Source organism: Crocodylus porosus, unplaced genomic scaffold (genome assembly GCF_001723895.1).
Source record: "Crocodylus porosus isolate Cpor-Errol unplaced genomic scaffold, CroPor_comp1, whole genome shotgun sequence".
In the NCBI taxonomy this organism is placed as follows: Eukaryota; Metazoa; Chordata; order Crocodylia; family Crocodylidae; genus Crocodylus; species Crocodylus porosus.
Genome location: NW_017728904.1, coordinates 848616 through 869495, shown reverse-complemented (window position 1 = coordinate 869495; position 20880 = coordinate 848616). Strand labels below are relative to the sequence as shown.

Genomic DNA, 20880 nt, shown 5'->3' with positions numbered 1-20880 from the left:
GCAGAGGGCAATGAAAACAATTCAGGGATTGGGGCACAGGACTTGTGAGGAGTGGCTGGGGGACCTGGGCTGATTTAGTCTGTGGAAGAGAAGACTGAGGGGGATTGAATAGCAGCCTTCAATTCCCTGCAGCGGGGTTGCAAAAAGAATGAAGCTTGACTGTTCTCAGTGGTGGCAGATGGCAAGACAAGGAGCAATGGGTTCAAGTTGCAGCAAAGGAGGTTTAGGTTGGATATTAGGAAAAGTTTTCTCACTAGGAGAGTAGTGAAGCATTGGAACAGGTTCCTTTGAGAGGTGGTGGAGTCTCCATCCTTGGAGGTGTTTAAGACCCGGCTAGACAAAGCTTTGGCTGGGATGATGTAGCTGGGGATAGTCCTGCTTGGAGCAGGGGCTGGACTAGATGTGACCTCCTGAGGTCCCTTCCTGCCCTCATTGTCCATGATCCTATGAACTGGCCCAATTACCTCTGAGAGTAGATTAAGCCAATAACCCCCACCAGTTCTTGCAGCAACGAATCCACAAGTTAATAACTCGCTGTGTGAAAAAGCTCTCCCTCTGGTCAGGTGTAAACCAACTGCTCCAGTCACGGTCACAGCTTCCACCCTTGAGCGAAGCAACAAGCAAGGGGAGAAAGAAGCAAAATGTCAAATGTATTTATTTTATAAAAAAAAAAAAAAGAAATTGTACAATTTTAATTCCTCTATTCATGAAAAAATGAAGGTCCTACATTGGCGGCGGCAAGGCCTCGATCCACTGCAAACTGTAAAAACAAGCTTTTTATATATTAAAAAACAATTTTACATTTTACAACTTTCTACACGCATGCACAACAGGTTGGCTCTGTAAAAAAAAAAGGGGGGGGGATGTTCTCCTTAAACTCAGAACTGGGGAAAAGGAAAACCAAAGGAGTCTACGTTTACAACCTCGCTTCAGCCAAGAGCCAGGTTTGTTTTTTCTTCTTTTTTGCAGTTAAAAAAAACCCAACAAAATTCCTATCCCTGCAAATGTGACAGAAAGGAGCACATGGAGTCTGGGACTGAGCCAAGAGCAGTATTGGCAAAAACAACCCCCCAGGGGCTTGGTGAAGGAGAGCACAAAAAGGCAGGTGGGATGGTATCAGGGTGCAAGTGGTGGAGGACATCCTGGAGACAGATGGGGGCATGCAGCATCCTCTGCAAGCCAGAGGTTTGGCTTGCTCTTGGGATCTGGGATTTGGCAGGTCACGGTGCAGGGGGTGGCTGTCCCACAGCTGGCAGGTACAAAGCCTCTGAAGTCGCGGTCAGACCCAGCGGCTTCAAGCAGTGAGGTGACCTGGGGTAGGAAGGGGTGAAATCAGTGTGGGCACAAAGGCTGAACCCTTAGCTGGGGTTAAAGGAGGTGCCCTACACCAGGGACATGGCAGGGCACTAATGGAGGTGCCCACTAACAGAGGTGCCCTACCCCAGGGACATGGTGCTACAAAGGGTAAGAGTTAGAGAAGCTCCCTGAAGTCCCCACTATTGCTACAGGCTTCACACGGAAGAACCCCAGAGACCGCGGTGATCGGCAGTGATGTACCGCCCTGCGCTGGGGACAGACAGGCATCGACAGGGTTGGCAGCTCCAGCCTGGAGGGCTCTTAGCCGGCTTCTCCAGGAGGTCACATGAGTGGAAACCCCCTCGCAACAGCGTCAAGGGGGACAGGGAATGAATCTAGTCTTAAAACTAAAAGGAACAAGAAGCTTAAACATCACAGTCCTGACTTCCTAGGGCAAAACTCTGCCACCCTCCCACCCCCCTCCTGGAAAATCAATCCTCAAATCCTCGCAGTGCTTCAAAAACCCGACAGACGAAAACAAAATCACAGTGAGGAAACCTGGCAGGTCCTACCGAAAAACAACCCCACACCGGGACGACACACGTGAGCACCTCGCACAGCACAGACGGCAGCACAATGACAGCCCCCCCCACCCCCCCCCCCCCCCCCCACCCCCCCGCGGCCCAGCCGGCACGAAGAACCCCGTAGAAAACATGTGAGGTATTTGCAGCCCTAGAAAGAGAGATGCCGCGGCCAGGTCCGAGAGCAGAAACGACCAGAGAGAGGACCCCCGCCCGCCCGGGGAGAGCCCATCGTAATGTTTGCCTGGCTGTGCTGGGGTGGGCAGAGGGCAGTGCCCACTCTGCTCCCACCCCGGTGCAGACCATGGCATAGGCACAATTCATACAGGCCCATGAGCGGGGGGGTCCCATCGGAGTGATGGGCTGGGACGACGACTACACCGCGGGGACAACCAGAGATGCACACACAAGCAGGGGCCTGGCCCAGGGCACGACACGGACAGTGAGTGACTGAGCCTGTTCTCTGGGGAAAAAAATCAAGGGGGATGGGGTGGGGAGGGGGAAACCTTCGGGTCCTCAAGGCAATGGAGATGGAGAGGGCTCAGCTACAGACAGGAGCAAGCACGGCCATAGGTGCCACTATCGCCAGCCACGTGCCTGCACAGACCGGGGACTGGATGCCTGGAAAGCCCTTTGCATTGCTTATAGCTGATGCCTGCATGAAAGCCCTTTGCTGGTGCTGGGATCCATGCAATAGGGGCTTGGCTGAGAGGAAGAATCAAACCAGGACATTGAAGGGGGACAGGACAGGCTTGTGGGTGGCGGTCACTGCTTAGAAGACACAGATCAGGTGTTGGATGGGGGTGAAGAGGGAGTTACCACTTAAAAAACCTCTTACTCTTCAAAAACCTGTTCTGTGTTGTTGCTGCTGCTACGGGAAGCTCTGCGGGAGATCTTTCTGCACCAGGCCTCTCAGCAGGAGGGCCAACAGGGTGGTTTCTTCCTGCCCGTGGTGGGCCAGGGGAGGTTGGCATAGCTGCTGTGGCATTTCGGAGGTGCCGGCCAGCTTCCTGCGGCTTCCAATGAGGGCATCGCCAGCCCCAAATCCGAAACCTCCAGGGAGGCTGTGAAAGGCCAGAGCTGGGACAGTCCCGAGAGGAACGGAGCCCGGGCACTTGGAGATGCTGGTGAGAAAGTTCACGGAAGTAGCCCTTGAAATCTGGCACTAAACGCAGGGTCCTGGCTTGGCTGAGATGCTGCCTGCACCCCTGGGGAGATTGCTACAAGAATCTGGGTTTGGTGGGGAGTGGGGACGGGGGGGACGGAGAAAGGCTCTGAGCCCCAAGTGGAGACGACGAGAGACAGAGGGGTCATGGCGAGGCTTTGGGGAGGCAACAGGCTCGTGTGCTGGTTGGAGGCGCTTCCCCTGACGCTCGCCGGGGACTGCGGCAAAGGGTCCAGGGTGCATCCTGCCCCTCTCCCCCCACCCCACGCCCTTTTCAGTTCACACCGAGGTCTCTGACTGCAGCCTCATGACAAACTTGTGTGACTTGGGGTCCACGAACTCCTCGGAGAGCTTGAAGCAGGGGATCTTCTTGGTGCTCACCACCAGGCTGAAGTCGTGGCGCTTGAGAAGGAAGACAATGCCGTCCTTCAGGCCATTGGTCACGGGCTCCTCGCTGACCAGAGTCCACTGCTTGGCCAGCCAGCGGTCCTTGTGGTACTGGATGGTGGGCCCAGCGCTCAGGTACCGCTCCAAGAATGCCTGGGAGAGAGAGAGGAGATGGGGGCTGGTCTCAGCAGGGGCAAGTCTGTGGTCAGCTTGCCTAATGGCCATGGGAACAAGCCAGCTCCAGCCACAGAAATGCCCACCTGGCTACAGCAATGGCTCAGAAGCCACCCTTGGTGACTGGACCTGCTGCCCTCAGCTCTCCCCACAGCTGGAAATGCGAACCCAGATGCCAGAGGGGACCTTTCTCCAAGGGACGGGGTACATGGCAGCTCCCAGAGCATGCAGCAGGCCCTCGGTGGAAGAGCTGGGGAAGGTGCTAGGAGCCTGGCCCCCATCATGAGATCTCCATGCCTGCTAATCCACCTGCTATCCTGAAGCCTGCACCAGAGGTTGCAACACTCTGCAGAGATTAATCCTGCAGGGCGTAACAATCCAGCACCCAGCTCTGCAGAGGCCTCTTCTGGCTGGGGTGTCCCTGGAGATGGGCCAAGCAAGCAGGGAGCAAGCCAGATGGAGTGCCAGCTGCTGTAGGGGAGGAGGGGGCTTTTCCCTGCAGCCCCCTTGTACCTTGGGAGTCATGTCGTGGGTGATGCAGAACTCCAGGTGCTGCAGGATGCTCTCCATGGTGTGGTAGGGCTGCTGCTTGGTGGTGCGCAGGTACTTCTGCATAGCGCGGGCCATGGAGGCAAAGATGGCCTGGGCTGCTTCCCGCGGGTCCATGATCTCTCGAGGGTTCTTCTGGTCCTCCTCTTGCAGTCGCTTGATGTGGGTGAAGGCTTCTTCCACAGCCACCACCAACCTGTGGAGGGAAGGGATCCCATGATGGCATTGTGACCTGGCCAGCTGGTCCCATGGGAGACACAGGCATGGATCCCGGCTGCCCAGGTGGAGGGCTGCAGGGCACCGCAGGGCCCTCACTGCCATCACTGGTGGCCTGCCCCCACCTCCCATACCTGGCACGCCGCTTTCGCACCCGCCGCTCGTGCTCTGCCTCTTCATAGTAGTATTCGTTGTGGCTGTTGTCACGCCGCCGGGCGGCCGCGGCGATCACGGCCCGCGACTGGCCTGTGGAGTTATTCGTTGAATTCTCTGGAAGGGGAGTGGAGGGTTAAATACAGGGGGGTGGTCTGGCAGCCAGGATCCACATTTCCCAACCCCAGCCATGACGCAGCTCTCTGCAGCCATGGTGTAGACATGACCCGGGACCCCTGCCCTACCTGGGGTGCCTGTTAACAGGGCCACATGCACAAGCTGGTGCAGCCAGAAACCCATGTGTGGCACACAGAGGGTAAAGGTAATGTATTAGCACTGGGGACGGCAAATGCATTGGTATACACAGTGATTGCTCAGAAAAAGAGGATAATCCAGCAGGAAAGGCAGCAGAGAAGCTGCCTTCATCAGGAGCAGGGGCATGGGATCATTGAAAATATATTAAAGAACTTTTCCAGTTGGTTGCAGTGGCCCCCCTGCTTTCCCTGGGGCAAATTCAGGTGTGACACTTGTGCTGTGTCAGGGTTGATGGTAGTTTTACTAAGAGCTTAGATGATGGGTGGTTTGGACAGGGCTGATCCTGCCTCAGGCAGGGGCTTGAACCAGATGGGACCTCAGAAAGTCCCTCTAGCCTCATGGCTCTGTGATTTCTAAGATGCTGCCTGGACAGAAAGGGTTGTTAAAAAATAAACCAAGCTCCCGTGCTGAGGCTGGAAGGGATGGGAGAGCCATCTATAAAGACAACAGATGGGTTCATTCCTCCTTATAACTCAGCTCAGACCCTAAGCACCCAACACAGTTTCACAAGAGTACTTGGTCCTTCCACTGGTATAAAATTGGAGCAGATACATGGCCAACAGCCCTGTGCTGCTGTAAACCCCAGGGGGAATTACCCAGGGGAAATCAAGTATAGCTCTATCCTGGAATAAATGCTGTCTGTGCAGGATGGCTGTTAGCTCAAGGCAAATGAGTTGTTACCTATTCCCCCTCCACTTTAGGGTATGGCATTGCACACGGCCACCCTGGGAGAGTAGGTTGTGTGTCTGCTCCAGACCCCAAGGTGACCCTAACCCTAATCCCCAAGGTACCAAAGCAAATAGAAATCACAGGAGCAGGTGGTGCCTCCAGGCTGGCAGGTCTGTGCAGCGACGGCAGGGCTGGGATGGGTTAGGATAGAAAGCAAGGGGTGATAGGGACACCGTCAACACAGAGAGAACAGACAGCGATGGGTGGGGAGAGACGAGAAGCCGCGAGCTCACCCTCGCCGAGGGAATACACCTTGAACCCGGACATTTTCTTGGACAGGACGGATTTTGGCAGGTTGAGGAGGGCGGGGTTGTAGACGGGGAAATCATGGTAATAGTTCTCCAGGATCCACACAGCCACTCGCTGGATGCTGCAGAGAGACCCAGCCGGGGCCAGGGGGGGCAGGGACACAAAACAACCGGTTAGAGCCATGCGGCGGGGCGCACAGAGGGGGACACGAGAGGAAGGTGGCGGCGCGCTGGACCTGGCAACCCCGTGCTCAGCACTGCGGGGCCTCTCTGGACAGCCCTCCCTGAGGACATGGCAGTGGCACTGCCCTGGGTGCCCTACTGCTGCCCCGTCCCAGCTGCCACAGTACAGACATGGAGCCTGGAGGGACCCCTCCCCAGCCCCCAGCCTGGCAGGGACTCCGCAGGGACCTCCTGCATCCTGCCTGCAGCTTCAGAGTTATCCAGCAGGGAGCAGCAGCAAACATGTAAAAATGCTGGCTGGGCCATGTCACACATACACATGCGCACTCATGCACACAATCATGCACACATATACACCCGTGGACGCACACGTGTGCACTCAGAGGTTTGGTAAAATGCAGAAGGCAGCATTTTACACGTGCACAGATACACACACATACGCACACAGAAATCTGGTAAAATGCAGAGGGCAGAATTTTACACACACACATACACACCCATGCACTTACACATGCGCACACAGAGATTTGGTAAAATGCAGAGGGCAGCATTTTACACACACATGTACATGTGTGCACACACACATGCATACATACACATGATCCTGTGTAGCAGAGGCTGGTGGCATGTGTGAACACCAATGCAGGCACACAGAGAGCCAATCCCATGCAGCAGAGGCTTAGTGGTGAGCTTGAACATGTGTGCACACAGGCATGTAAATACACATGCACAGCCTCACATGTGTACAGAGGAACAATCCAATACTGCAGAGACTGGTAGCACATGCAAACACACAAGCACATGCATACACCTCATGCACAGAGCAGTAATCCAACGCTGCAGAGGTTAGTAGTGCATGCAAACACACATGAACATACATACACACAAAGCAACGATCCCATGCTGCCAAGACTAGTAGCACATGCAAACACACATGCACATGCACACATACAGAAATGATTCCATGCTGCAGGGGCTAGCAGCACATGTTAACACATGTGCACATGCACGTGCACAGAGCAATGATTCCATACGGCAGGGGCTAGTAGCACATGCAAACACACGTGCATGTGCATGTACACAGAGCAACGATCCCATGCTGTAGGGGCTAGTAGCACATGCAAACACATGTGCATGCACACACAGCCACAATCCCAAGCTGCAGGGGATGGCAGTACACGTGAGCACATGTGCACATGCACGTGCCCACACACACAGCATTTCCCTCTGTGAGAAATGAATCCCCGGGCCTCGTGGCTTCCCCTCACCTGAGGTGGCCGACGTTGTAGAAGCGGCTGGCCCCATCGGTGGAGCGCACCACCTTGAGCGTGAACTGGGGCTGGAGCTGGCGCAGCTCCAGCAGCACCACGGCCAGGTAGTGGACAAAGAGCAGGGCGTCCACCAGTGACACGGCGTACTGCACGATGCCCTGGTAGTCGCGGTCCCGCGAGTCTAGGATGCGCACGCCATAGAAGAGCCAGTAGGAGACGACCAGCAGGAAGACGAGCACCATCAGCAGGGCCCGGAAGACAAAGACGCGGGGGAAGAAAGCCTTGGGGCGCCGGAAGAAGAGGGCCCAACTGCCCAGCAGCAGGATGAGCAGCTTGAAGGCCACAGAGATGAAGAGCCCCTCGCAGGGTGTGCCACAGGGCTCCAGCTCCTCCCGCCACAGCAGCTGGGGCAGCAGCATGAAGGCCAGTGGGGTGAGGAAGGACAGCAGTGCCAGCGCCCCGCCCAGCGAGACGCCCAGGTGGCGCGAGCAGTCCAGGTGGGCACTGTCCTCCATGTCCTTGGTGATGCGCGTGATGTCATCGTGAGAGATGCTGTGCTCCGATGTCCCTGTCACCACCGTCGTGGTCTCGCCCCAGTTGTCGTCCTGCAGGGGAGGAGGAAAGGGTTAATGACCCTGGGTTTTGTTGGGGGCGGCAAGTGGGGTCAGACCCACTGTCCTGCCCAGCTACCCACTACCACCACCCAGCGTGGGTGCAGCTGGCCTTGCCCAGGTCCCCAGATCCAACCCAGACCTGAACTGCAGGCTCTCCATTTTCATCGCCAAGCCCTATCCATGGAGGCCAGGATCACTATTCCCATTCCACAGAGAGCAAAACTGAGGCACAAAGTGGCTAAGCAACTTGCCTCAGGTCAACCAGCAGGGCAGTGGCCAAGCAGGAATGGGATGCAGGAGGCCGGGCCCTGTTTTGTTCTGGGCAGCACGAGCACATTTGGCCCCATGCCCCTCCTTCCTTGGTGATGCCCCTGCCAACCCAAACCCGGGCAGAACAGAGCCTGCACGTTGCCCTGTGATGCAGCTCTGGCGATATCCAGCGACCACCCAAGCTCACCAGGAGCCAGAGAGATAGCCCCACCACTCTGTTCTCCCTCCTGACAGCCCCTGTAGCCAGGCTAGAGGGCACACACCAGCCCAGGACTGGATGCCTGCTAGCATGAGAGATGCCCGGAAACCTCAGCTCCCGCCAGCCCTGGCAAACTGACTTGCCGCCAGCTTTCTTCCTCCAGGGGCTGGTTTATTTTCTCCTTGTGAAATGCCAGGAACTGTCACACAAAGGGCAATGGATACCAGGTGAGCTGCTGGGCTCCACGCCCCAGACCTGCTCCTGAGCCACGCAGAGCCGAGGCAAGGTGTGGCAGGGCCTCTCTGAGGTATTCAGCAATGCCACGCAAGCTGAACTGCGAGGTGATGTTTTCATGGAGCCCCTGGCCTTCCAAGAGGCTTTGTGAGATTGGGTCTAGCAGGCGGCAGGCTGCAGCCGTTCATGCTTGGCATTAAGCTTACATAGGCATGGGTTGAAGAGCCCCAGGGGGAGTGCTCCCTCCCTCCCCTTCAGCCCCTTCTCACCCTCTCATCCCCTCGGGTTGACTCGTTGTCCAGAAGGGGCTCGCCAGGGGCCTGGATGGTCACTGACTTGTCACCGCGGCTCCCATCTCGGCTTTTGGAGCGGTGCCGGTCCCGCCGGTCTCTGGGGGAGAGAGAAGACCCCACATGGAGTGAAGAGGGGGCTACCAGCTTAGCTAGGGCAGGGGGTGGATGTCGGCAGGAACAAGCTGCGTAATCTGCATGGATGCCCACGGGAAGACCTCAGGTAATAGGGGGCCCTGCCACTGCCACCCCCTGGCAGTGGATATTGCCATGAAAGCAAAGCTTCGTGCGCATGTGTTGGGGGTCTCTGGGCACATCCACTTCCCTTCCCCAGGTACCCCCAGCCAATGCCAGGGACCCTGCCCCTTGCTCCTCAAGGAGCGGTGAAGGGTTGGAGCAAGGGGGACATCTGCGGTGCTTCATTCAAAGACACACACGATGGAGGGAGATGAGGAGACCCCTCCTGAGGCACTACCAGAGCTGTGTGGGGACCCTTCCACCCCTCATGCCTCTCCTCTTCTCCAGGGGATCTCTCCCAACCCCGAAGGGCATGACTAGATCAACCCCCATCCGCAATCCAACCTCCCGCCCTGGCCTCACCGATGCTTGCGGGAGCTCCGTGAATGCCCCGACTTGTAGGAGTAGCCTGAGTACTGCGACTCGTTGTCCATGTTGTCGGAGCGCCGCGCCTTGTAGCGCTCCACGTTGACGGACTTGGCCCGTCCGGGCCCGGGGACGGCCGCCAAGGCGGCCGCGGCCTCCTTGAAAGCGGGCTTCTTCAGGCCCAGGGGCGCCTTCAGGAAGTCGACTTTCACCCGGAGGGACTCTATTTTGATCAGCTGGTGGGCCTCCTCTCAAAAGAAAATGATGCCCTGCTGCAGGGGGAGAGATGGAGAAGGGTGCAATTAGACCCATGGAGCCGGCTGCAACCCACCTAACCCCAATGCACCCCAAAGGGTGTGCATTGCTATTCTCCCCAGTTAAACTCCCCCCAGCACACCGGTCTCTGCCAGCATGGTCAGAGAGGCATGCTCTTGCCCAGAGCCCGTGCATTCAGGGAGACAATGACTTTCTTCTCAAATGCTACAGAGAGGGGGAAGGTTGTTCCCATCACTTCCCCCACTAGAGCCAACTGCCACGGCAAGGGTGGTGCTTTCCATCCCTGTCATGCTCAGTCGGACCCAGCACTTGCTTTGCTGTGTGTTTGCACAGCTCCTAGCACATCTGGAGGTGGCAATCTCCAGGCAAAAGGCTGCATTTTTAACAGCTGGAAATAGCCTAGAAAGTTTGTGGCTCTAAGCAGCCAGCTCAGAGGAGCAGCTGGGCACAAAAGGGAGGCCTCAGGGCAGCACAGATGCCACCTCCTCCCAGGGGAGAGCAGACTTGCCACCCCCCCCCAATTCAGGGGCAAGCAGCATCCTTTACATCCCAGCCCTGCTTCCCCCGATCCCCGCCATCCTCCCCGCAGGAATAAGCACCATTCAGCCCCAGAGCCACAAACCCTGCTGCACCCAGTGCCCAGTGACACCCCTCTGTCCTCGCCACGCAGGGTGCACCACAGGCAAGAGGCGGCCAGGGCCACGGTGGGCCCGATGCAACGCGGCGTGTTACCACGGAAATGCCATTTCCAGAAAAGAAAACCCAAATGTCTTTTGGCCTCTTCCAAGGCTCCCCTGCCTCGGGGAGGGGGCCGGGGTGGGGTGGGCATCCTTTTGTCCATGATGCTAGATTCTCTCACATTTATCACTATGGAAACAAAAGCCCCCCCACCCTGGTTGTCTAGGAGATGGCAACAAGGCCTGGGAGCTCGAAGAAACACAAGCAGAAAGAGAAAGCCCCCCCCTTTGCAGCCCCCCTCATCTCTGGGTTTGGTCTGAAAGGAAGGATCGGATTTCTGCCGGGAACAATACGGGACCGGGCCGGGGCGGGCGGGCAAGCAGCCCTCCCTGGGCAGGGGGCCGGGCGCGCTTTGTCCCTGGCCTATTCATTAGCGCCATTAGGAGATTTACACCGGGCTGCGTTCCCTGCTGCTCTGCTCCCAGCAGCCAGCCGGAGCAGGGAGGGGGTGGCCCCGCCAGCAGCCTGTGGCCCGGCTGGCCCCTCTGTGCAGAGCACCCGGGCAGGCCCTCCGTCCACCGCCGGCTCCCAGCTGTGTGCATGCATGCGTGTATACATCAGTGCATGCCCCCACAGAGGCTCAGCTGCACACACGCAGCCTCATGTGGACACAGCCACTCCCCCCCTTGCACACACAGGCTCCCTCTTTGCACTCTCCAGGTCATGCCTATAGGCACACCCCACCCAAGCGCTTGAACCTCCTGATTCCAAGTTCCCCCTTGTCACCCCTTTGCACACAGCTCCCCACATGGTAGTACCTTGCACATTTACATGCCTTCTGGCATGCTCATGTTTGCCAACACGCATGTGCAACCGTGCATTTCCTCCCGCCTGCCCTAGTGCAAACTAAATTCAGTCCTGCCACCTGTTACATGTTGCTATGGAATCTGTGACCTTCACCCTGCTGCGAGTCCAAGACTGGCCCCAAGGGAAGGAAGAGGTGACCTCCCTGCTCTGCACGCCTGGGAACCAGGAGTCCTGGCCTCACGCCCTGCACGCGTGGTGGGAACTCACCGGCTCAACGCAGGAGGGAGCAGGGGTGGCAGCGGTGATGCAGAAGGGCTGGTCCCCCCTACGGCGAATCAGTCACCAAGACCTCTGTGCATCCTGTGCTCTTGGTGGCAACTGGCAGCCAGATCCTCATGGGTGCAGCAGGCGACAAGCCTCCACATCTGGAGTAGCTCAGGCGTGGGGCATCTGCTTTGGGTTCCCACGGGGAAGCTGCAGAGGGAGAAAGGAGATGAGTGCACGAGGTCTCCTGCTGCAGCCAGTGCAGTGCTGGGGTGTCCAGGAAGGGTCCCAGGGCTCAAAAGGGTAGATCGTGCCAGCACCCTCCTCCCCAACCCCAGCCCAGCTCCACTGAAACCCATCAGCCACATCGCAACACAGGCCACCAACCCACCAGTGCATGGCCAGACTCTTGGACAATGACTCCAGACAGGGGCTTTGAATGGACAGTGGCACCTGGGGTCTAGAACAAGAACCTCCAGCCCAGGATCAACCCCGGGACCATCCAGCTTGGTCTTTCTGATTAGCCTATAGCATTGATCAAGCCAAAAGACCTGCTTCAGCCAGCCCCTCAGAGGACTGCCGGCCTCTGCCAGTGCTCCCAGTCAAAGCACTCATCTTTTCTTTTTAATTCTGTTTCCAGGACAAATCCGGTCCGAATTAAGTTCCACATTTCGAGTGAGCAGAGCTCCATCATTCAAGTGTGTGGTGCTACCACCGGCCAGTCTCTTCCCTCCCAGACTCTTCACCTTGGGGCTTCAAATGCTCCCAAATCCATGGATGTACTTACATGCAAGCTCCAAGCCCAGAGGCTTTGGGGTTCAGATGCCTCCCAGTCTCACGTGCCCCGTGTCAGAAGGCGCAAGAAAGAGGGAAAGCTTGAATGCAACACCCCATCACCATCAACTATGTAGCCAAAATCCTTGCATTGGAGACACTGTAGACTCTCACCTGCCCGCAGCACAAGGGATGGGCCTTTACCCTCTAACGTTGGGTCATTCGAGGGCAAGATGCCGGCATCGCTCATCCTGCACCCTTGCGCCTGAAGCAGACCGGCTCTGACATCTCCATCCCCACCAGTACTATTTCCCCCTGAGCTTTCCAGGCCGAAAAGAAAAGCTCTGTTCAAAATGTTTCTAAAACGTATGTTTTTAAATGGGACCAGACTTCATGTGCCAATCTTTTGTGTGGGTCTGAAAACAGCCCCCCCCTGTTTTTTGACAGGGATTTTGCAGGGTGGGCAGAGGGGAGAAAAAGCCCAGTCCACAGGATTTTCCCTTTGAGTCCTCTGTTTTGCACCCAGCCTTGCTCATCATGTAGGTTTTGCTACGTGCAAATGCAGTGTTGCTATAATTACCTAGGGACAGCCAAGGTAGGATGCACCCCCAGAGATGGAGGCACGTACATAGGCACAAAGGTGCTGGCGATGCTGTAGCTGCTTTATTGACCCCCAGAACAAGGAAGTTTGGATGTGGTGAGGTGCAAAGGAGCTGTTATTTCTGCTCTTCTGCATCCGGAGTCTCCATGGCATTGGGCGCTGCATAGACCCAGCAAAGCCTCTGCTCTGGGAATCCCATTCGAGGCAAGGGCAAGGGATCGTCCCTGTTTCAGGCAGAGACACGGAGGTGACAGTGGAGCTGGGACAAGGACCCACGTAAGTGCAGCCCTCCCTGAGCTCAGAGTTGGCTCCTTCGCTGCCTCCACTGCGCATTTCGCAGGGCCGGGGTGGCAGACAGCAGTGAGCTTCACAGCACCCGAGGCAGCGAGTGGCAGTCAGGCAGCGTGAGAACCCGGCAGCCTCACGTCACAGCAGAACCAGGACTGTCTATTCGGTGTATCCCCCAATCCTTTGGGGAAGGGAGCAGACACAGGTGGGCACCAGGCCTGTCCTTGCTCCGGCACCCAGCTCCCAAAGGAGGTAACAATTTGCGCTGATCTCAAAGCACCTGTTGCATGGTGAAAGGGCCTGCCAGTGGTAATTCCCAACCCCTCAAGGCTCCCCACTGGGTGCAAAGGGTGCTCAGGTATACAAGGGCATCTGCAAAGACCTGGCCAGGATGCTTTCAGGCTGGGCACTGGGATCTCTGCATCTCACCACCTCTGAGATGAGTTCTGACAGGTCTCAGCCTCGCTTGTGCCAGGGGGGTGCCTGCATCTCACATGTTCCTAGCTCTTCTGCTGGCCTCTCTTACTGAGGACATCAGGGCATGGGGGACCTCTCAAGGGGGCTTGCTAGGTTTAAGCAGAGGATATGGGGCTTACCCCAGCTTGTTACCTGTGTCCTGGGGCTGTCCCCCGGTCCACAACACAGCACGACACCCAGCAAAACTCCAAGGGGGGCACAAGCCACTCCCAGGGCAGAGGGGTTTGCTCTATTAAGACACGACTGCAGAAATGAAGTGAAGCATTACTGCCCCCCCACACCAGCCAAACCAAGCTGGCTTCGCCCCCCAGCCTCCCTGCTGCTACGGTCTCGGTTGCAAGGCGGGTTACCCAGAGGTCAGTCCTGGGGGAGTCGGCAGCCCTGGATATTGAGAGGGGGTATCATTTCTCAGCTTGCAAACTGGCCCCCTGCTGTGAGTCTCCCCCTGCGTGTTCACATGACCCAGTGAGCCTGCCCTCTTCAAGCGAAGAAAGCGCAGCTGGGAGACAAGCTTACCACGACACACCGGCCACCAGGATCGAACCTACAGCACTGAGCCCAAGCAGGGATTCCCCTGGGGTTCACCAGGACCAGGCTCTGACTGTCTATGATGGGGAGATGCTAGCACGCACACAAAGCTGTGGAATCTCTGTTACATGCAGCAGATGTGTGTGGTTTTGCAGGTCAGGCTCCTAGCAGAAGGGAAATCAATTATGTGGAGGCCGGGTCTGCTTGGAGTGCAACCGGTGCTGCCACCTTACACAAGCTGGTCCCGGGACAGAGGCTCACAGCTACACGCAGCCTTCTCCTGGGGACTGACACCAGGGGCCACCCCCAGAATGGGCTCTGAACACAGGCAAGCTCTTCTGCGGCTCAGGGCCTGGAGAAACAAAGCCAACCCTACAGCATGCCTGTCTGCCTGACACTGAACACTTGCTCGCACGTAGAGAAAAGCAGCTGGGAGACACGGTGCCACCTCCAAGTGAGGGGTAGTTACAATGGCACCTGCCACTTCGCAGCCACATAGCTCTGAGTTCCTCCCAAAAAACCTCCCTGCCAAACACAAGGGCAGATTTCAAGAGCAACAAAAGATCTGGGGTCTCCTCTGAGAGTCCCAATTGTCTGAGCCAGGGCACCCCCAAGCTGAAGGCCCTGATCGAGGAGCACAGGGGACCGGGGTGGCTTTTATGGCCACACTAGAGCTCTGGCCTCAGGCCTAAGAGATCCAGCAGAGCTGCTTTGGGAGGCAGCGAAGGCGGCTGCAGCCACTCCCAACCCCAGAGCTGCAAACAAGGGAGCAAAGCCAACTGCTGGGCAAGGAGGGGCAGAGGTGGCAGAAGGGCGGAGACCAATCCATCAGCTCCTGCCAGCTCTGTTTGCAAACAAAGCAGCCAGCTGGCAATTTCCTTCCCCACACGTCCCCCCTGCACCTGCCCTGCTAGGCCAGGGAGCTTCCTGGGGTAATAATGCAATAATGCAAGAGGAAGGCAGGGGCTGCTGGGCTCCAGGGCTCTGCCCAGCACCCTCTCAGGAGTTGTGTCTACACATGCATTTACACCGGCATAAATTTACTGCGCAGTAAGCAGGAATAGGCTGGTGTCTACATGTGCAGGCATTAAAGCACATTAACCCTGTATGGACTGATTTGGAACTAAAGTTAGCCCCAAGTCAGTCCGCACACACAATGTTACTATGTAGTAAGGCGCCTACACATGTGTTACTACACAGTAACTAATCTGGCGTAAATCTGATACCTGCATGATGCAGGTATCAAATTTATGCTCAAGTCGGTGTAAGTCGCCATATTTGCTGCACAGTACCAGTGTGCACATGTAGACGTGTGCCTGCCTGCACAGTAATTTTGGTGACTACGCAGTAAATGCGCATGTGTAGATGGGCCCAGGGAGGGGTCAGGCAGCTGTGAAGCTCCCAGCAGCTTCGGACTGAGGCACATTGCACAAAGCAATATCTTTTCCTTTCGATTTGAAGTTAAAAGCCTCAGGGTGGCCAGCGCAAGACGGCAGAGCTCGAGGCTGCATGGCCGGCTGTGCCCTCTCATGGCAGGGAAGTGCCCTGGATAAAAAGGCCTGATTTTCCAGAGAAGACATGCTGGAAGCAATCTGGGGCCAGGGTCCTCTCTCTGCGGCTGGGCAGAGCCTGGTAGAGCTCGGCGGGTCACGCAAATAATAATGACCAGACGCAGGCAGGCCTGGCTTGGCCTAGAAACCCACACAATGGGTTTTATTTAGTAAGGGCTCCCTCCCCCCCTCTGGCCTAATTAACATCAGAGCTTGCAAGGAGCTGGGCATGACCTCAGCACGCCGGCATATGGGGCAGCGCAGGCCCAGCCATCACCAAGTGGGACCTGCTGACCCCTCCTCCCCCCCTCCCACAGGGGCAAGGCTGTGCCCACCCCCACAGGCACTGAGCCTAGGCCCTGGCCCTTGGCCAAGTAGTAAATCTGGATATGAGGAAACTCCGCCCAGGATCCAGCTGGAGGCGGGATGTTTTTGGCACTGCACGGTGGTTCATTGATGCCGGCAGGAACATGGGAAGCCGACACGCGTGCTGCAGCTTTGTGGGAACTGCATCAGAGCAGGTCCCTTGGAGGAGGCTGGGACACCGGCAGTGCCCACGGGTGCATCCCATTCTCCCCACCTTCTGCACTGACAAGAACCAGGGGCTTTCTGCCCCCAGCATCAGGTCAGCGCCTCCGTGAATCCAGACTCCCTAAATAAGCATCAGAGAGAAATCACAGCATTGCAATGGGGAGGTGAGATGATGCAGGAGATGCTTTGGGACCCATCTCCCCACCGGCCAAGTGGAGCCAGGAAGAGAGAGCTGATCCCAGCAAGGAGAAGGCACCTGCGAGGATTTTGCAAAGTGCCTGCAAGGATCCAGCTTTCCAGCAAGGAGGAAGAGCAGGAAGGAGGACTCTCCGCTGGAAAGGAGGGTGTAACTCACACCCACTCTCAGGCCCCTTCCCCTGCCCAAGTGGCTCGGGTCCCTTTGTGTCAAGGAGGAGTGAGCCGGTGCTTCTTGCCAAGATACAATAGTGTGTTTCCTCCTCTCGGAAGCACTCAAGTTGTCTCTCAAAGGATTATCCTGCTCAGGGGGTCAGTCGGGAAGTGCATGGCCAGGCAGCCTGGGAAAGGCGGTGGGATGCGAATGCGAGGATGGCATCAGGCTGGGAGGCAGGAGGAGCTGGGTGCCACACTTCTTCCCATCACCTCCTGCCCCTTGTCTGCTCAAAGCCAGTTGTGGGGCTACATTGGTCTCCTCTATTCATGTCCTGAACCCTGGGAGCCAGGACTGTCTCCCTTGGGCATGCACCACAGCAAGTTGATACCAGGCCCCGTTACATGCTGCAGCCACCAGGTATTCAAGCCAGGATTTCCCAAGGGCCAAGGTGCCCAGATCTCCATGAATCTGGGCCCTTTGCTTCCTCAGAAACCCCAGCCAGGGTATCCTGTCCCAGCAGGCGAATGCTACCAGCTCAATCCCATAAATTGGGGATTGAGGGTGGTTTTGGGGGGAGGGATAAGGCAAGCTGCATTCTCATCTGAGCGACACTGTTCAGGAAGAACCACACGTGCCCATAACCACAGCACCCCAGTACATGCATTTACCCTAATGGTCAGCCCCAGAAAGCAGGGATGTGCTTCTCTCTTTCCACGAGACAGATGGGGAAACTGAGGCAGGAAGCCACCATGTGCTAGGCGGGCTGTATGGGGCAAAGCAGGTAACCAAACCCCAGTTTCTTAAGGCCCTAACCACTGGCCTCTCCTCCCTCCCAGTCCAGTGACCAGCAGCAGCTGCTGAGGTATGTAGGTCTTTGGTAGGGGCCAGGAGCAAGAGCAAAGGATCTTGCCTGGGGATCCCTGCGTAGAGCATCTGACAAAGGCTTTTCAGGAACAGGCGCCCAGTTCACCTGGGCCCCTGCCGAAGCTGATCCATTGATCAGCAAATAGGTCTTGACAAGAGGAGGGAGCCCATGGGTGCTGCCTCCACCCCCAACCCCAGGGCCTGGAAGCTGAACCAGGAGACAGTGGGGGTGGAGGAAAGAGGGGGTGTGCATGGGATACACAGGCCGGGATGTGCCCAATGCTGCAGCGGTGCCAGGGGCTGAGCTCCAGTGCCTTTAGAGCCAAGCCATGGCCTGCTGCAAGGCCATACAGAGCCCATTCAACTACGCACACGCATGCACCCACCGTGATGAGCTGCAAGGGTGCTGAGATTGCCTGCACCTACCAGGCGGGCACTGGGATTCAGCTCCAGCCCAGCAATCCCAGGAGAGATGGGATGAGGGGGGAGGCCAGACCCCCTCCAGCTCTTTCCAGGTAAGACCAGTGGGAACTAGGTCACGGAGAAGCTTGCCCCTACCCTGGAAAGCAGCGTCCTCACCCCCTCGACAGCTGAGACGCTGCGAAGAGGCCACCAAGGCAATCTGCCGAGCAGCTATTGTTTGCAAGCTCCCTCCTCCAAGTGCAAACACTGACATTTTCTTCCCCACCCCCTGGGTCTCCTCTGGGGAGCTGAGCTCAGTGCTTGGAGGAGTTCAGGAAGAAGACGGGGCTCATACCATGGCCAGTATGGGGGGAGACTTCCTGCACCTTCATACAAGCCAGCTTTCAGGGTGCAATCCAGAGAGCATGGCTTTGAAACCAAGCCCCCAGCTCAGGCTCTGACGCACGGTGCACTGGGGAGGAAAGGCTGATAAAAGTCTGGTCACAATCCTGGGGTGTTTAGGGGCTTTCTGCACAACCCAGCCGGGGCAGGTCCCAACTCTGACAGCCGCCAGATACCGCAGAAAAGCATCTAACCTCCCATGCAGGCACACAGGCCCGTTCCGGCCTCCCCATCAGGCCTTGACCACCCAGAGGTGTGCAAAGCCTGAAGCTTTGGTGGGAGATCCCTGCCAAAGCATTGCTAGGGACCCGCGGTGCTGAGTCCCTGGCTCTGCACGGGGATCCTAGGCCCTGGTATCTGAGCTGGGGAGTGCTCTCAGCTGCGGAGCATGGCCCAGTCCCACCTATCCTACCAGGCAGAGCCATGCTCCAAGGCCTGGCAGGGCAGGGCAGGAAAGCCCCAGGTCCTGAGCTGGCTCCTCCCTGCCCCCTGCCCTGGGATCTTGGCCCCTAAATTCCCCCACTTTCAGCAGTGTCCTGACTCCTCCCCCCCCACCCACAGCCCCTGGCCCTTTGTGTGCATCTTCTCCACCCCTGCCCGCCTTCCTGCCTCCAAGGAGATCAAAACACAGGGCTAAGGCAGCATGAGGGGGACTCCTGGCAGGAAAGGAGCAGAGATGGTGCAAATGGTGCGACCTCGGTGCACCCAAGGTGCCCCACCAGGTCTCTGGCTGCTGGCCTCAACAAGCACATTTGAGCAGCAAACCCCAGAGCAGCCAGAATTTCTGGGGTCCCCTCCCAGCTCTGCCTCTCTGTCACCACGGGACGCTGGATAAGTCACTTCGCCTGTTGAACTGGGAATAACTTCAGTGTACCGACCTGGCTCCCAGCATCACAGCCCCCAGACCGGGGCTAAGCTACCGTCCCTACCGGTAGAATGGAGGCCCAGAGGACCAAAGTGACATGACTGAGGTCACGCAGGGAGCCAGTGGTGGGGGGCTAAGGGACAGGCCCAGGGCCAAATGCCCGACACCACAATGAAAGCAGCTCCAGCCCCACTTCTGTCCAGCACTGGGCCAGACCTGCCAGGCCCCTCCTGCCTGCAGCATCCCGTTGGAGGGGCAAAGCCAGGGCAGACCGGGGCATCTACAGCAACCACCTGGCCAAACGCTTCCAGCTCCGGAGAAGGCAAAAATCAGGCTCGCCGGGTCTGATCGCCATTCAGCACCCTTGCAACAGACCTTCTCCAGCCTCCCACAGCCACAACCCCCTCCCAGCCTGGTGTCCACCAGCCTCAGCACGGCCTGGCCTAGGTCATTCTGGCCCCAAATCGATGCCTGTCCCCAACTCTTCTGTATTGCTAGCAAGACCACAGCGCTCGGGGCTCCCAGCTGAGACAGGCCTCTGCCCCAAAGAGCTTGCCCCACTCAACTGAGCTGGCAACTGAGGCAGGGGGAGAAGAGATGGAGAGGGAGAGAGGGGAGCGACCTGCCACCCGCTTTCCTTCCTGAGTTTGGGGCCTCCCACACAACCCCAGCATTCAAGTCTGGTGCATGACAGTTCCCTAGCTTCCCCAGTTCAAATCCCAGCAGAGGCAGCTCAAACACGTCCCCTTTCCAAGGCAAGGCCCCTAGCAGCCTTGTGCCCCTCACTTGAGCCCAAACACCCAGCAAAGCGAGGGTCTGGCCCAGCAGCCCACCCCAGAGCGAGCTGTGTTTTGCAAGGGGAAGAGACCACACAGAGCCTAAAAACGACAGACTCGAAACCAGATCTTGCCGTCAAGAGCCACGCAACAGGCCTGGAGGGATGTTCCCAGGCCCGGGCAGGGCACAGGGTCAGACGGTCGCCACGGGCCTGTGGTCCTGTGCCAAGGCCAAGGGCACCGAGTCAAGCCCCGTCAGGAAGAGGGTTGGAAAGAGAAAGCCGCTGGCCTTGCTGGGCCGAGGCACCACGCCCCCGCCACGCCAGGCCCCCACCGCATGGCAGCCAGGCACGGAGCCATCTCCTGCTTGAAATGAAGTCATCTGCTAATTAAGTCGGCGGGTACGATCCCCAGCGCGCTCGCCCCGGCCCCGGGCGGGGAGAAACTGTGCCCGTGCGCCGAGCGCAGGCCGGGCCCTGTCTGCCTCTGCGCCGAGCGGGTCCCAACCCAACCCAGCCTGGCTGCAATGAAGCAATCGCCCACCCCAGGGACGCCACCTTCCCCGCCGCCTCTTCAGCGATTCCCCCGGGGCCTGCGGCCTCGCACGCACGCCCTCTCCTGCGAAAGGCGGCCTGGCCCAGGGCTGATGCCGCACCCCTGCCACCTGCCCGGGCCACGCCGCGCGGCTCCAGGTGGCACAGCCGCCCGGCACGGCGCAACTTCTCCGGCGTGGAAACCCGCCGCGGCGCCCCGAGGGACGGCTTTGTTGGACGCGTCCAGCTGTCCTCCTCCACCGCCGGGCCACGAAGACCTCGCCCGGTGCCCGCTGGCAAGGCATCCCCGCCGGCGCGGTCCCCGACACCTGGTGGGTCCTCGTCCCGAGGGGGGGCCGTGGCCACGCCACCCCGAGCCTGCCCCTCAGGGGACCCCGGGCGCTGCCAGGCCCGCCCCGGCCGCCCTCCCAGCAG

The 20880-nt window shown here is 58.1% G+C and overlaps 1 protein-coding gene across 1 annotated transcript; it reads right to left on the bottom strand.

The window, feature by feature from the left end:
* Nucleotides 1-637: 637 nt before the first annotated feature.
* Nucleotides 638-13080, bottom strand: VANGL2 (VANGL planar cell polarity protein 2). Its single transcript, XM_019556779.1, has 8 exons — nt 11506-13080; nt 9475-9749; nt 8854-8974; nt 7265-7872; nt 5799-5935; nt 4503-4638; nt 4117-4348; nt 638-3582 (listed from the first exon to the last, which is right to left on the bottom strand). The coding sequence occupies exons 2-8, from the start codon at nt 9543-9545 to the stop codon at nt 3322-3324; spliced, it is 1566 nt and encodes a 521-aa protein (XP_019412324.1). The 5' UTR covers nt 9546-9749; nt 11506-13080; the 3' UTR covers nt 638-3321.
* Nucleotides 13081-20880: the final 7800 nt, after the last annotated feature.